Source organism: Neoarius graeffei, chromosome 4 (assembly GCF_027579695.1).
Source record: "Neoarius graeffei isolate fNeoGra1 chromosome 4, fNeoGra1.pri, whole genome shotgun sequence".
NCBI classification, from domain to species: domain Eukaryota; kingdom Metazoa; phylum Chordata; class Actinopteri; order Siluriformes; family Ariidae; genus Neoarius; species Neoarius graeffei.
The window spans coordinates 113,481,778-113,497,658 of NC_083572.1; the positions used below are offsets into that span (position 1 = coordinate 113,481,778).

A 15,881-nucleotide genomic window follows, 5' to 3' on the forward strand; every position below is an offset into this window, starting at 1 on the left:
AAGGAACTGCCCGCACCTGCCCATGAAATAGCCTTTGAGTCAATTGTCCAATTACTTTTGGTCCCTTTAAAAACAGGGTGGCACATGTTAAGGAGCTGAAACTCCTAAACCCTTCATCCAATTTTAATGTGGATACCCTCAAATGAAAGCTGAAAGTCTGGACTTTATGTCCATGTCCATTATATAACTATAACTTGAATAGGTTTCAGTAAACAGGTAAAAAAAACCAAAATTTGTGTCAGTGCCCAAATATATATGGACCTAACTGTATGAAGTCTGCCAGCCTCATCTTTTCAAAAACTGCTGCTCCTGCTGCATCACAGGGCAGTGTAACAGACTCTGAGGAAAGCGCTATCCACGCTCTTCCACACACAAGCTCATGGACTCCCATGATTAAATGGTGTTGAGGGAGATAGAGAGATAGAGAGAGAGAGAGAGAATGCCCCTCCTACCCACAGAGCACAGGCAGTTTTACTTCCTTCAGAATCAGAAACACTTTAATCGCCAGGTATGTGGACACACAAGAGGAATTTGACTCCGGTTCACTTAGCTCTCATAGTACAAAACAGATAAAAAAGCGTATACACAAAACAAACAAACAAGCAAACAACAACAACAACAAAAATAGGTGCATAGTGCAAAGTAATCCAGGTAAGTGAAGTATGGAATAGTTAAATAAATATAAAGTATACAGTGTGCACAGAATGACGGTATAAGTGTTCAGATATTTTACAAGTGATATTACTGATATATGAATCTGGATTTAGCTGTTCATCACTTGTGTTTAGCTGTTCATCACTTGTCTGGATTTTAGCTGTTCATCACTTTCCTTGGGTTCCTAGTTACTGTTGCCAGCTGTGTCACCATGCACACCGCCTACACGACCTCAAACAACATGCATGCTGCTAATTTACACCTGGTTTTGAAAGGGGGATACAATTATCATCTAAAAATGGCCAGTTTAGTACATTGAATATGTAATATGCAATGCGATTCAGTTGCTAACTAAAGTTCAGAAGTTGCATCAACATTTACTGTGAAATTTGCACATATTCAAAGATGGCCTCAGTCAATATTCTGAGATCCCCACTCAGATTATGCAAATCGCCTGCATGTTGGTCACACCTCCAAGGTTGCCAAATATTTCTTGAGTAGAAGCATCAGAGCCAGTTTTTCAACAGAACCTACTAGACCACCAGTTAAGAGTACACACACTTTTAACTAAAAAAAAGGGATAGAAAATGCAGACTGAAGAAAGAAATAGAGTTGTTTTTCTTTGCTGTCAAATATTATATCATCTAACATAAAGGCAAGAGATAATTTAAAACTGATAAATTAAATTAATGTTTATATGATGAAGAAAATGGGTGGCACGGTGGTGTAGTGGTTAGCGCTGTCGCCTCACAGCAAGAAGGTCCAGGTTCGAGCCCCGTGGCCGGCGAGGGCCTTTCTGTGTGGAGTTTGCATGTTCTCCCCGTGTCCGCGTGGGTTTCCTCCGGGTGCTCCGGTTTCCCCCACAGTCCAAAGACATGCAGGTTAGGTTAACTGGTGACTCTAAATTGAGCGTAGGTGTGAATGTGAGTGTGAATGGTTGTCTGTGTCTATGTGTCAGCCCTGTGATGACCTGGCGACTTGTCCAGCGTGAACCCCGCCTTTCGCCCGTAGTCAGCTGGGATAGGATCCAGCTTGCCTGCGACCCTGTAGAACAGGATAAAGCGGCTACAGATAATGAGATGAGATGATGAAGAAAATCATCGTATAATCTTATGTTGTGTCTGATATATTTCTCAGTGTTCTTTCTTAACCATTTCTTATTGTGCATTTTCACAATACAGTTAGACAAATTCTAAACTTTCTATTGACTATTGCGTTCTGTTGACATTCTGATCTATATTATTCTATCCACATTCACTGGATATGAGCAATCGCATGCTCTGATTGGCTACTCTACTACTAGGCTATCAGCTCATATACCGTGAATAGAGAAAAACAAAATGGCGGAGCACATCAAGTCAGATACATCACTTTATCAAGCATTTAAAATAAACAGAAATAGCTAAAGAAAAAATATATAGTTTTGTTTCCTCCCAATATCTCCTGTTCCACACTCCAGCCCAGTTGGTGGCAGTAATGCACCTTTAAATTGATTTGCCAACCGCCAAAAAAAGAAGAAAAGAAAATGGCGGAGTGTGTCGCTGAACCAATCGAGGATGAAATAAAAACTCTACTCGAAAACAAAAGCAACAAAATATGGAATGAAAGTATTTGATGGTAATGACATATCTTTTTTTTTTCAAGAATTATTATTTATAGCATTTTTTTTTTTTACAAATTGCTGCTGTCATTTCGCCAGTTTGTTTACATTCTTAGCGGAAATGATTTTGTCGGATGTTTTGTGTAAAGTTTTTATTTATTGAATTTGCAAAAAATTAAAATGCAAATGGTCCGTTTCTCAAAATCCAGTGAATGTGGAGAGAATAAAACAGTTATTCCACTCAATCTTGTCGTACATGGCTTATAGACAACTCAGTGCTACGCGCCTCGTCGGCTGTCAGCTCATGTACGATTCAATTTAGTGGAATAACTGTTAAATGTATGCTCACTACATCGAGTGTAACACCATGGTGTTACTGCATAGTGTCTGTTTAAAATGAACAAATTATATGCTGGGTAAATTTTTTTTTGTTTTCAGTCATGAGATGTTTTTACGATTTTTGGCAGAATTCAGATTTTTATACATCTGCAAGAATGATTTATGAGATCAGTGTAAATTTGTGAAAAAAAATGGGTGGGTGGGTGGTGGTGGTGGTGGGGGGCGGTGTCAGGCTCTGCGACTTAGTTCTATTTGACATGGTTGGCATTATTTCTCAGTTTTTACAACATGTATGTTTTGATACAAGTGCTTCTTGGCTCACAGAGTGTCGACGTTGCTGATTGGTTGGTTGGGGATCATTTTAACGAATCATGGATTGCGATGCTGTGAAACACGCAGCATGAGCAAAATGGTGATGATCGTTGATGCTTGTGATATTGCAGCAATTAAAGAGTTGGATTCTTCCATAAAAATAAATTTAGGTGGTCATGACGTGAAAAATGCCGATAAAATTCCTGGATGACGAGAATGAGAAAGTTATTCGACCCAAACTGGGAGAGTTTATTAGAAAGCTCAATCAGCCGAGCTAAGCTATCTGTGAACTTTGCACAGATACCATTACCTATGGCGCATGAAGAAGGTTAAATATTTAAAAAAATTGAATAATTAGTCTGTATGGAAATGTACTAGATCTCGGCCAGCTGTTTATCTTTGTGGAAAACACCCAGGTACTATAGGACTCGACAGACAGTCAGTGTCTAACAGCTGAACACTACTGTATTCTGTACAGGTTACTCAAACAGTTAAGGTGATGATATACAGGGCAACTTTTGGGGCAATCTTGCCGGCAACGGGCAACCAGGTGAGACACGGCAACTAATTAGGGCAACAACCAATCAGGTAAGAGCAAATCTTAACTTTCAGCTCACTATGTTCGCAAAAACCACCGCTAGTTAGCTAAATCCCATTCTGTCTCTATGGAGTGGTGGTTAGCTAACGGTGTTAGTTTACACTTGGCTGAAAAAAATAAATCAATGTCTTAATTCCAACCTGAGCATAAAAATAGATGTCTGTTGCTTTTCTAAGCATTTGATGAGGTAAATTCACCACTTTGGGTTTACACCGAACATAACAACTTACCGGGATAAAAAGATACAAGTCGTCTCTCTTTCTTTTTCTTCGCTCCACTGCCGGAGAGAGACGCCACCATCTTTGTTGAAAATTTCAGAAGCTGTCACTCAGGTGGTCATGTGATTCACTGTGAGCACTCTGATTGGATGATCGTGATCATAAAAAGTTGTCCAAAACGATCAAAATTGTTCAGATAGAAATGATGTTGCCCAATCTCAATGGGAAAGTGTCGAAACACAATTGCCTGGCAGCATTGCCCAAAAAGTTGCCCCATATATCAAAAACATTACTTTAGTAGTATATCATCGGAGTAATCTGACTTCCTGTTAATTTTACATGCATGGTCATTGTTCACACTGGATCAAATCTGGGCACGTTTTCGGTCTAAAAATGCAGGAGATTGCACAAATACATGTTAAAATTGTAAAATGTGTCGGGCTTCAAAGGAGCCCCCAGACCTCCAGCCTTCATTCTCGTACGAGCCTGTGGCCCTCACGCCAATCCTTACAAAAAAGAAGTTTATTCAAGTGTGCTTCTAGTATACTTTTTTTTAAACTAAAAATAAGAGCATATGCTTTCAGTTTACTTTTTATTTACTTAGAGATATACTGAATAAAGTTATACATACAGTCGGAGGAAAATGTTTGTACACCCTTTGGAATTTTTTACATTTCTGCCTAAATTGGTCATAAAACATCGCCTGAACTCTCCAGCAATCTTAAGAATAAACAAACAGTGTCTGCTTGAACTAAAACCACTCAAACAATTACATGTTATCATATTTTTATTGGCCATAAGATGGAAATATTGACAGGATAGGGAGGCATAAGTAAGTACACCCTTAGCTAAGGCTCATCCAAGAGCTAATTAGACTAATTAGATGATTAAACAATTTGACTCAGGTGTGAGCCAACCTGATGTCCAATCACTGAGGTGTGTCGTAAGCTACCCACCCCACTGGAAAACCAGTTAAAAGGTGTGTTTTGATGAGAGGCATGTTCTGTGCATCATGCCTCGCTCAAAGGAGCTGTCTGAAGACTTAAGACACAAAATAATTGATTTGTATAAAGCTAAAAAGGGTTACAAAACCATCTCTAAGACCCTTGGTGTTCATGTGTCTACAGTTAGAAAAATTGTGTATAAATGAAGACAATTTGGAACGGTTGTTACTCTGCCAAGGAGTGGCCGCCCTGCGAAGATCACTCCAAAGGCGCTGCGAGTCATCATCAATGAGGTAAAAAAGAATCCAAGAGTGTCCGCTGAAGACTTGAGGAAATCACTGAAACATGCAGACATCTCTGTGGACACATCGACTATAAGAAAGACACTGAACAAGAATGGGATTCATGGGAGAAGGCCACGGAGGAAGCCATTGCTGTCCAGAAAGAACATTTCTGCTCGTTTGGAGTTCGCGAAAAAGCATTTGGATGCTCCTCAGCGCCACTGGAAAAACATATTGTGGTCTGATGAAACCAAAGTTGAATTGTTTGGGGGGAACACACCACATCATGTGTGGAGGAAAGTCGGTACAGCACACCATCAGCAAAACCTCATCCCCACCGTCAAGTATGGCGGCGGTAGCATCATGGTGTGGGGGTGCTTTGCTGCCTCTGGGCCTGGACAACTGGCTATAATCAATGGGAAAATGAATTCTCAAGTATATCAAGATATTTTGCAGAAAAACCTGAGGCAATCTGTCAAAAAGTTGAAACTCAAGAGAGGATGGGTCCTGCAACAGGACAATGACCCTAAACACAGAAGCAGGTCGACATTAGAATGGCTTCAGAAGAACAAAATTCACGTTCTGGAATGGCCCAGTCAAAGCCCCGACCTCAATCCAATCGAGATGTTGTGGCATGACCTCAAGAAAGCCATCCATTCCAGGCATCCCAGGAATCTTGCTGAATTGTAACAGTTTTGCAAAGAGGAATGGTGCAAGATTTCTCCTGATCGTTGTGCCCGTCTAGTCTGCAACTACAGGAAACGTCTGGTTGAAGTTATTGCAGCCAGAGGAGGGTCAACCAGCTACTAAATCAAAGGGTGTACTTACTTATGCCTCCCTATCCTGTGAATAATTCCATCTTATGGTCAATAAAAATATGATAAAACGCAAATGTGTGGGTGGTTTTAGTTCAAGCAGACACTGTTTGTTCATTCTTAAGATTGCTGGAGAGTTCAGATGATGTTTTATGACCAATTTAGGCAGAAATGTAAAAAATTCCAAAGGGTGTACAAACATTTTCCTCCGACTGTAAGTATACGTGGCTTATACTGAAAAGAATACAGAAAAGTCTCAGTATATTAAGCTTATACTTAAACTTTTGATCAAGATATACTTAACAAAAGTGTAATAAAGTATTACAGTATGTGTGCCTTATGTTTAAGTGTACGTGCCCTGTAGTTGTGCTTATCCTTTTGATAGTTGCCTATAAAATACTTCTTTTTCACACATATTGGCTTCTTTGTGAGATACGGCAGCATGTTTTAAATCCCATCTTTTAAACCTACATGTACCATAAGTTTGTGGTCAGTTCTGGGGTGGAATACTAATAGTATATTTCCAATATGTTATAAGGTATACTTTTATAAACTAAAAAGTGGACTAGAAGTGTGTAACGAGTAAACCAGTAGTATATTTCCAGTATACTACAAAGTATACTTTAGTAAACTAACAAGTGAACTAGAAGTATAAAACAAGTAAATTCACAGTATATTTCCAGTATACGACCCCGATTCCAAAAAAGTTGGGACAAAGTACAAATTGTAAATAAAAACGGAATGCAATAATATACAAATTTCAAAAACTGATATTGTATTCACAACAGAACATAGACAACAAAAAAGTGAGATATTTTGAAATTTCATGCCAAATATTGGCTCATTTGAAATTTCATGACGGCAACACATCTCAAAAAAGTTGGGACAGGGGCAATAAGAGGCTGGAAAAGTTAAAGGTACAAAAAAGGAACAGCTGGAGGACCAAATTGCAACTCATTAGGTCAATTGGCAATAGGTCATTAACATGACTGGGTATAAAAAGAGCATCTTGGAGTGGCAGCGGCTCTCAGAAGTAAAGATGGGAAGAGGATCACCAATCCCCCTAATTCTGCGCCGACAAATAGTGGAGCAATATCAGAAAGGAGTTCGACAGTGTAAAATTGCAAAGAGTTTGAACATATCATCATCTACAGTCCATAATATCATCAAAAGATTCAGAGAATCTGGAAGAATCTCTGTGCGTAAAGGTCAAGGCCGGAAAACCATACTGGGTGCCCGTGATCTTCGGGCCCTTAGACGGCACTGCATCACATACAGGCATGCTTCTGTATTGGAAATCACAAAATGAGCTCAGGAATATTTCCAGAGAACATTATCTGTGAACACAATTCACCGTGCCATCCGCCGTTGCCAGCTAAAACTCTATAGTTCAAAGAAGAAGCCGTATCTAAACATGATCCAGAAGCGCAGACGTCTTCTCTGGGCCAAAGCTCATTTAAAATGGACTGTGGCAAAGTGGAAAACTGTTCTGTGGTCAGATGAATCAAAATTTGAAGCTCTTTATGGAAATCAGGGACGCCGTGTCATTCGGACTAAAGAGGAGAAGGACGACCCGAGTTGTTATCAGCGCTCAGTTCAGAAGCCTGCATCTCTGATGGTATGGGGTTGCATTAGTGCGTGTGGCATGGGCAGCTTACACATCTGGAAAGACACCATCAGTGCTGAAAGGTATATCCAGGTTCTAGAGCAACATATGCTCCCATCCAGATGACGTCTCTTTCAGGGAAGACCTTGCATTTTTCAACATGACAATGCCAAACCACATACTGCATCAATTACAGCATCATGGCTGCGTAGAAGAAGGGTCCGGGTACTGAACTGGCCAGCCTGCAGTCCAGATCTTTCACCCACAGAAAACATTTGGCGCATCATAAAGCGGAAGATACGCCAAAAAAGACCTAAGACAGTTGAACAACTAGAATCCTACATTAGACAAGAATGGGTTAACATTCCTATCCCTAAACTTGAGCAACTTGTCTCCTCAGTCCCCAGACGTTTACAGACTGTTGTAAAGAGAAAAGGGGATGTCTCACAGTGGGAAACATGGCCTTGTCCCAACTTTTTTGAGATGTGTTGTCATGAAATTTAAAATCACCTAATTTTTCTCTTTAAATGATACATTTTCTCAGTTTAAACATTTGATATGTCATCTATGTTCTATTCTGAATAAAATATGGAATTTTGAAACTTCCACATCATTGCATTCCGTTTTTATTTACATTTTGTACTTTGTCCCAACTTTTTTGGAATCGGGGTTGTACTTTGTTACTGTTCACCTCTGTGTATATATATTATATGCAAATATCATACATAATAAAGATTAGTATATGCATCTAATGATAATGTTAAACATCACTAATAACATTTTATCACAGCTTTAATGAACAGTTCAAGCACGTCATCACTGGTTCTTTTTATACGCTTTTTTAGTTAGTGGCCTTTACTTGATGTTTTTTATAACGACTCTTCCATCATACCCCTGACCCCAAAGCGCTCATCTGTGATCCCTGAGGATGAGACGCTCCACTCCACCTGACTGCACCTGTAATTAATCCCTCACATAAATCAAGTGGGGTTAAAGCTAAACCCCATTGTCCTTATGGGCAAAATGTAGATTAGGTTCATTATAATGTAGAAAATAAAAGTTGCCACCTTCTTTTTCTTCTTCTGAAACTGTCAATCTGTGATGTATTGTTTTAACTTTTCCATATATTCAAACACTGGTGCCACTAGAGAAAGAGAACGTGGTATAGACCACCAACATCCGACCAGACAGGACGAGGAGGCGGCTCTGCTCACCTGTCAATCAGAAATCTCCGCTTTTGGGTTTTTTTAGAAAGAAAGCACAACTTTATTCATCACACACTTGTGAAATTTCCTCTCTGCATTTAACCCATCTGAAGCAGTGAACACACACACGTGAGCAGTGAGCACACACACATATCCAGAGCAGTGGGCAGCCATGCTAACAGCACCCGGGGAGCAGTTGGGAGTTAGGTGCCTCGCTCAAGGGCACCTCAGCCCAAGTCCGTCCCATATTAACCTAACCTACATGTCTTTTGACTGGAACCAGTAATAGTTTGAGGAACAGAAATACCCAGTAATAGTTTGAGGAACAGAACTAGAAAAAAAACCCCACCATTAATCCCTTTTGTGTGTGTGGTTTCTGTTTCAGATTGTAGAATGCATTCTCTGCTGAAGACAGTATTGCTAGCACTGATAGCATCGGTCGTACTGCTGATGGCTGTGCTGCACTCATGGCCCACTCGAGCCTACAACACTGTGGACATACGGCAGAGACCCGGCTCAGGAGTCGAACGGCTGCTGGAGGAGAGACTTCCTGATCCAGACCCGAGTGCCAGCTCCATCCCATATCGTGTGAAGGAAGACGTTGCAGGGTCTGTATTTGGTTTCACACATTAAAATAATTTGATGTGCTGGATCAAGTGCTATTCTGTGTGCTGCTAGATAATGAATGTGGAAGCCATTGTTATTCAATTAAACCAGTGATTAATTTTACAATTACAACTTAGAATATTCATGCAGCAATATATGGACAATATACAAACCCCATTTCCAGAAAAGTTGGATATTTTCCAAAAAGCAATAAATAAAAAAATCTGTGATTTGTTAATTCATGTGAACCTTTATTTAACTGACAAAAGTACAAAAAAAAGATTTTCAAATGTTTTACTGACTTAGTTACCAGGCCCGTTTCAAGCTATTTGGGGGCCCTAGGCAAAGGGGGATCTGGGGCCCATAATTATCCCCCCCTCGATGAAAGGCCTTATGGCCGCCTACCCACTGAAGACTTAATAAATAAACATCACACATATTGTAATCATTCTTACGATTTTTACTTAATAAATGAACTCTTTACATTATTATAAATAATTATCAAACCCAATTAAACACAAGAATAGACAAAATACACACACACACACACACACACACATATATATATATATATATATATATATATATATATATATATATATATATATATAAATCAAATATGAAAATAAGACAAAGTAATATAAAATGTGCAAATAACACAACACTAAATATTTACAGTATATACACAAGTAGAAATAACTTCAAATGGTGATTAAATGATTACAAACATGAATAAGAATCTTAATAAGAACCAGCACACACAGAAAAGTGTAAAAGGTATAGAAAAACATAAAAATTTAAGAATACACAACTAGAATCATGGGCAAAATGTCTAAAACTGCTGCTTGCGGGCTTTGGCTTCAGCAAAGGCAGCCACAATACCCTCCATGTCCAAAGACCTGCAGACATCACATTCAATTGACATCAGTGCCACTTTTTTACATAAATAGGCTATTTATGTAAAAAAGAGCTTTCTTGTGAGCCATCCCCTGTCCTGCTCCATTCATGCTCACGACACACTAGCTACTTCTGATGAAAGCCATGCAGCTCGCTGAAACTAACTCTGACTATGACCAGGGCCGTTGACAGCTTTGGCTGGGCCCGGGACAAAATAATCTGAGTGGGCCCCCCCCCCAAATAATCTGAGTGCCCCCCCCCCCCCCCCCCCCCACACACACACACATACGCGCGCACGCACATCGCCACACAGCAACCACCCACACCCAACCCCTCTTTTCACAGTCTCCATTCACTCCAACCCTTAAATAACAGGTATTCCAAGCCCATTAAAACAGTCAACCATTTTATTTCAACATTTCAACATATTTACAGTTTGAACATTTCCTTAGTCTGCAACTATTCAGGTGCGAAATGCAATGCGCCGGACTTTTGCTGTGGCAAAGTCGTCAATAAGGTCATTGAAGTCCAGCTTCTTTGCAAGTTCGCGCTCTATAGAGAGCATAGCCAGCCCATTGAGCCTCTCCTGTGACATGTTTGAGCGCAGGTAGTTGATAAACCAAAATGATTGTTTACGGGATGGAACTGGGCCTCAATGAGAACGGCGTTATGGCTTTCCCAAAATCTGAACATAGAAGCATCACCACTAGTGATGTGTACAGTGAGTTTTTCAGTGTATTTTTTTGTCTTGTTTTTCATAAACGTCCTTTCCGTACTCGATTTAGAATGTTACAAAAAAAATTGACACCCTCCCAACCACGTAACATTAGCCTATCTGACCTGGGGGCTGACACGTTTATTACGGATAAACCAAAAGGATTACAACGTTCCCTGGATATAGAACTGGACCGAGAAGATTTCAAAATCTTAACGTGTAAGCAACAACAATAAAACAGAGGTTGTTTTATTCATTTAGGGCTTATTAGGCTACTTTCATTAATTGCGCTTTTCATACAGGCCTATCATTTTTCACTTGAGCAAGGGAATTGTTTGAAGAATATCCAGTCTAAGCGAAAGTTTAATGTTTTGCAACAGACTAACCTCAAGACACCCCATTTATAGCCCATTCGTTACATTAAACTCTATCTAGCTGGCAATTTCACATGCCGTTGTATCTACACAGGATGATTTCCAACAAAATAAGGTTTAATTAACAAGAGGCAGCGTTCCACGGGCTTTCAGCTAACCGGAGTCCAGCTCAGCGCAGCTCAGCAAGCGTGCCTAAAACATTTGGATATGATTGCGGGCCAATGTGCTATTCTTTGCTTCATTGAGATATATGCAACACAGTGTTATTAAACCGATATGTTTATGAAATAATTCAATGCCCTGTGCATTTCAGTGTTCACTCAGTGTACCCTGCTATCCCCTACTTCAGGGGTGTTCAAATTGATCCATAAAGGGCCGTGTGGCTGCAGGTTTTCATTCCAGCCATGCAGCAGCACACCTGACTTGGCTCATTCAATCAACTGAACTGTCTTCACACAGTCAAATACTTGCAGCCACACCCACCCTTGATTAAAGGGTGGGTGTGTCAGTTAATTGAATAAGCCAAATCAGGGTGCTGCTGCATGGCCGGAATGAAAACCTGCAGCCACACGGCCCTTTATGGATCAATTTGAACACCCCTGCCCTACTTTATAATTATGAATGGCACGTCGCGCGTGCTGGGGTTACATTACGGGGCTGGAAAAAAGTTATCTGTGTCTTACCTGGCTCAGCTGCCACACTGCCTTCACCACCTGCTGCATCATCTGAATCTTTTCTAAAATATCTATGCAGTGAGCCCCTGAGGCTCTTGGCTTCTTCATCTCTTTTTCTCTTTTCTTTTCTTTTCTGTGCTCCTGACTTGTGCATGTTGGCAAACGGGCTCGAAGCGTTATGATGGAATAGTGCCGTGTTATTTGGCGCCTTAATCAAAGACCAAACCATTTCTGCATTAGGGGTGGTAGGTGGGTTCTTGAATCTATTTTCGAAGACAATAAAGGCAAAAGAACCAGAAATCATTCATTGAATGCAAATATAGCACATTTTTCTCCCCCAAATCAACACATTTTGAAATGAAACAGAATGATTAATGGCATCTTCATGAGGGACCAGTTCTGGGCCCCCCCTCATGCCTGGGCCCGGGACAAAATACCCGGTTGTCCCCCCCGTCGACGGCCCTGACTATGACATTTTGATAAACACAATAAGTTAATCTGGGAGAAGCTGACAGTCTTTCACCTATTTGTGTGGCACATATTAGAATTTTTAGCCAGTCCTTGCAAGTTTGTAAGCCTGTTGTGCATGACAACATTTACATCACTGTTATAAACACTGTCTACAAGATAACTACCATTAACGTAAGCTAGCTACCAAATTTGCTTGTCGACCCGCTTGGTATTAATGAGTATGTACATTCTCACTTACCAGTGTCTTGTTTTTTTCTGTCTTCCTCTTCCCTTTTCTTCTTTCTCTTCTGGCTCCCTGAGGGGTAATTTCGCTTCATATTTGATTTTGTTTTTTTTTGTTTTTTGCCGTGGAGCTCTGCAACCACTTGACTGGACGGAGATGGGCATTGAGGGGTTGACAACAGACTGTCATTGCACTTTTCGGCCAAAGCATGTAGGGAGGCGCTGTTGTGCATTAGGGGGCCCCCCTTGGAACTAGGGTATTTCAACAAGTGTCATTAGGCGCTGTGCTGCCATGCTCAAAAAGTTGTCATTGCTATTGAATACATAACCAGTCGTTTGGCAGCAGGGGCCCTTCGAGGGCTGGGGCCCTGGGCAATTGCCAAGTCTGCCTACCTTGTTGCAACGGGTCTGCTAGTTACAAAATACTAATTGTATTTTGCAAATATAAACAAAGTTAGAATTTGATGCCTGCAACACAGTCAAAAAAAAGTTGGGACAGAGGTAAAATAAGACTGAAAAGTTTATCGGATATTCAAGTGACATCATTCTGGAAGATTCCACAATAAACAGGTTAATTGGTCACATGATTGGGTTTAAAAGGAGCCGCACCAAAGACTCAGTCTTTGCACCCAAGGATGGGCATGGCTCACTGCTTTGTGCCAAAATTTCTGAGAGAATTGTTCATGAATTCAAAAAGAACATTTCTCAACACAAGATTTTAGGTTTTTCAAAATCTACAGTCCATAATATTGTGAAAAGTTTCAGGGAGTTCGGAGACATCTCAGTGTGTAAAGGGTGGGGTCAGAAACCACTGTTGAATGGGCGTGACCTTCGAGCCCTCAAGTCGCACTGCCTGAGAAACTGTCATGTTAATGTGACAAATATAGCCACATGGGCTCGGGAGGACTTCAGAAAACTGTCGTCACTTAACATAGTCCACTGCTGCATCCGGAAATGCAACCTGAAACTGTATTACACAAGGAGGAAACCATTCATCAGTTCTATACAGAAACCCTGTTGATTTCTCTGGGCCTGAACTCATCTCAGATGGACCGAAAGCCAGTGGAAACGTGTGCTGTCGTCAGATGCGTCACATTTCACCTCGTTTTCAGGAAAACCAGACATTCAGTTCTCAGTGCCAAAGGTGAACACGACCATCCAGTTTGTTATCAGAGAAAGGTGCAAAAGCAGCATCTGTGATGGTATGGGGGGGGGATCAGTGCCCACGGCATGGGGGAGTTACATGTGTGTAAAGGTACCATTGATATTTTGGGGTACATATTTGGATTTTAGAGAGACATATTCATCAAGGCAGTGTCTCTTCCCAGGAAGCTCATGCTTATTTGAGCAGGACAATGCCAGGCCTCATTCTGCAAGGGCTACAACAGCATGGCTTCATAGATAGAGTGCATGTGCTTGACTGGCCTGCTGCCAGTCCAGATCTGTCTCCTACAGAGAATGTGTGGCGCATCATGAAGAGGAGAATCAGACAGTGGTGACCACGGACTATTGAGCAGCTGAAGTCTTGTATCAAGAAAGAATGGACAAAACTTCCAATTGCAAAACTGCAACAATTAGTATCCTCAGATCCCATATGATTAAAATTTGTGATTCAAGGAAAGGTGATGTAACACAACGGTAATAATGCCTCTGTCCCAACTTTTTTTGAGTGTGTTGCAGGAATCAAATTTGTTTATATTTCCAAAATACAATTAAGTTGGTCAGTAAAACTCTTGAAAATATTTTCTTTGTACTTTTGTCAGTTAAATAAAGGTTCATGTGAATTAACAAATCACAGATTTTTGTTTTTATTGCATTTTGGAAAATATCCTAACTTTTCTGGAAATGGGATTGGTACTACACTCCTATTAGAGTTATGTCAACACTGACCATCTTATCATTCATCCATGGTCATACAGTAATTAGTCATTTTCTTGTTAAATTTTAATTTGTCTCATTGTTTTATTTTGCATCATATTACATTTGACAACAAATAAACCAAAATAAACTTGCTTCTTTAGTCCATCTTTTCTATCCCTTATTATTTTCTGTGTTTGGAGACAAGAGCTTGTATTTGTAGACTCTGTTGAAAAAAAAGTCTTAAACATTTCTACTCAAGAAAAATCTCGCAACCTCAGACATGCTTCTTTAAATTAATCATGATGATTATTTTAAAGAAGCATGTCTGAGGTTACTAGATTTTAATGGGTTTAATAATGTTCATGTGGAGCCCAGAAAATCAATTTGGCTTTCGAGGAATGTTCTCCTCTTAATGAGAATAAACTAATCTGTTAAAATAGTAACAGCATCCTTTTTCCTTTTCTTGCAGGCTTCTGGCACGTAACAGTTGTGTGTGTGAGGGTGAGAGGGGCCGCGTGAATTTACCTTTCGCCAAACTGCTGTTCCCGCGAGTGTCTGCCCACTCGCTACACACGGCCTTCCAGCCTTCTCAGCTCGATGAAATGAAGAGACGCCGTGCCAAAGAGTACCAGGGCTTCCAAATGAGGTGAAAATAAACCTAAAAATGCACAAAAACAGCCTACTGGTTATGAATATATATATATATATATATATGTAATTTGTGTGTGTGTGTAGGTCACAGACCCCTGCTGATTTCCTGATTGTAGCTGAAGCTAACAGCCCACTTCAGTATCCGATGCAGGGTGTGGAGGTGCGGCCGCTCAAGACTATTCTTATACCAGGTGACTGTATCATTCTGTATTTCACACAGAGTGAGTTAATCATTATTTAAGAATTATTCACTGAAAGTGAAGTGAATATCGGTGAATAATTATTATTTAAATAATATGTGACCCCTCACCGGATCCAGGGACACATGTCGGCCGAAACGAATCCGAGATAATCGCAAAAGAAGCATTTTTTTTCGAAATTTGTGATTTTTTTTTTTCCATCATGTGCAAGTTGAGATCTTGAAGAATGCAATCAGTATTTCAGATAATAGATTGTTTTGTTGGAAAAGCATACATTTTTTGTTGCAAATTGTCTCGTTTTTGTCAGGACTGTAGCCTGCTGGGGGTGTGGGTAAATTACCATATGGGCCATTCACATGATGATTTAAGTCTTTTGGGTTTTTTTTCGCGAATCAGCTGTATGATACGAGCTGAGCTCGTGGCTACTTAACCTGCATACAGGCGTGTGATTTCAGTATGGAATGAGGAAGCTAAACAGAGCGCAGAGGAGCTGAAACACCGCGAAGCAAACAGACACATGGTTTTTACATCGGAGATCACCATTTCTAGCAAAAAAACCCCACAACCTCGTTTTCCAGATTGAATGGAATACTTGAATGATCGGATGATACACGGACCGTTCTAGGATTACATTATTCC

The 15,881-nt window shown here is 40.3% G+C and overlaps 1 protein-coding gene across 2 annotated transcripts in view; it reads left to right on the top strand.

Annotated features, from left to right (window-relative positions):
- b4galnt1b (beta-1,4-N-acetyl-galactosaminyl transferase 1b) overlaps positions 1–15,881 on the top strand; it is a 120,144-nt gene that overhangs the window by 52,429 nt on the left and 51,834 nt on the right. For both annotated transcript variants that reach the window (XM_060920230.1, XM_060920231.1), the window contains exons 3-5: positions 8,958–9,180; positions 14,861–15,037; positions 15,127–15,233. In XM_060920230.1, coding sequence (XP_060776213.1) covers positions 8,966–9,180; positions 14,861–15,037; positions 15,127–15,233 — 499 coding nt within the window. In that variant the 5' untranslated portion in view covers positions 8,958–8,965. The remainder of the gene's footprint in view (positions 1–8,957; positions 9,181–14,860; positions 15,038–15,126; positions 15,234–15,881) is intronic.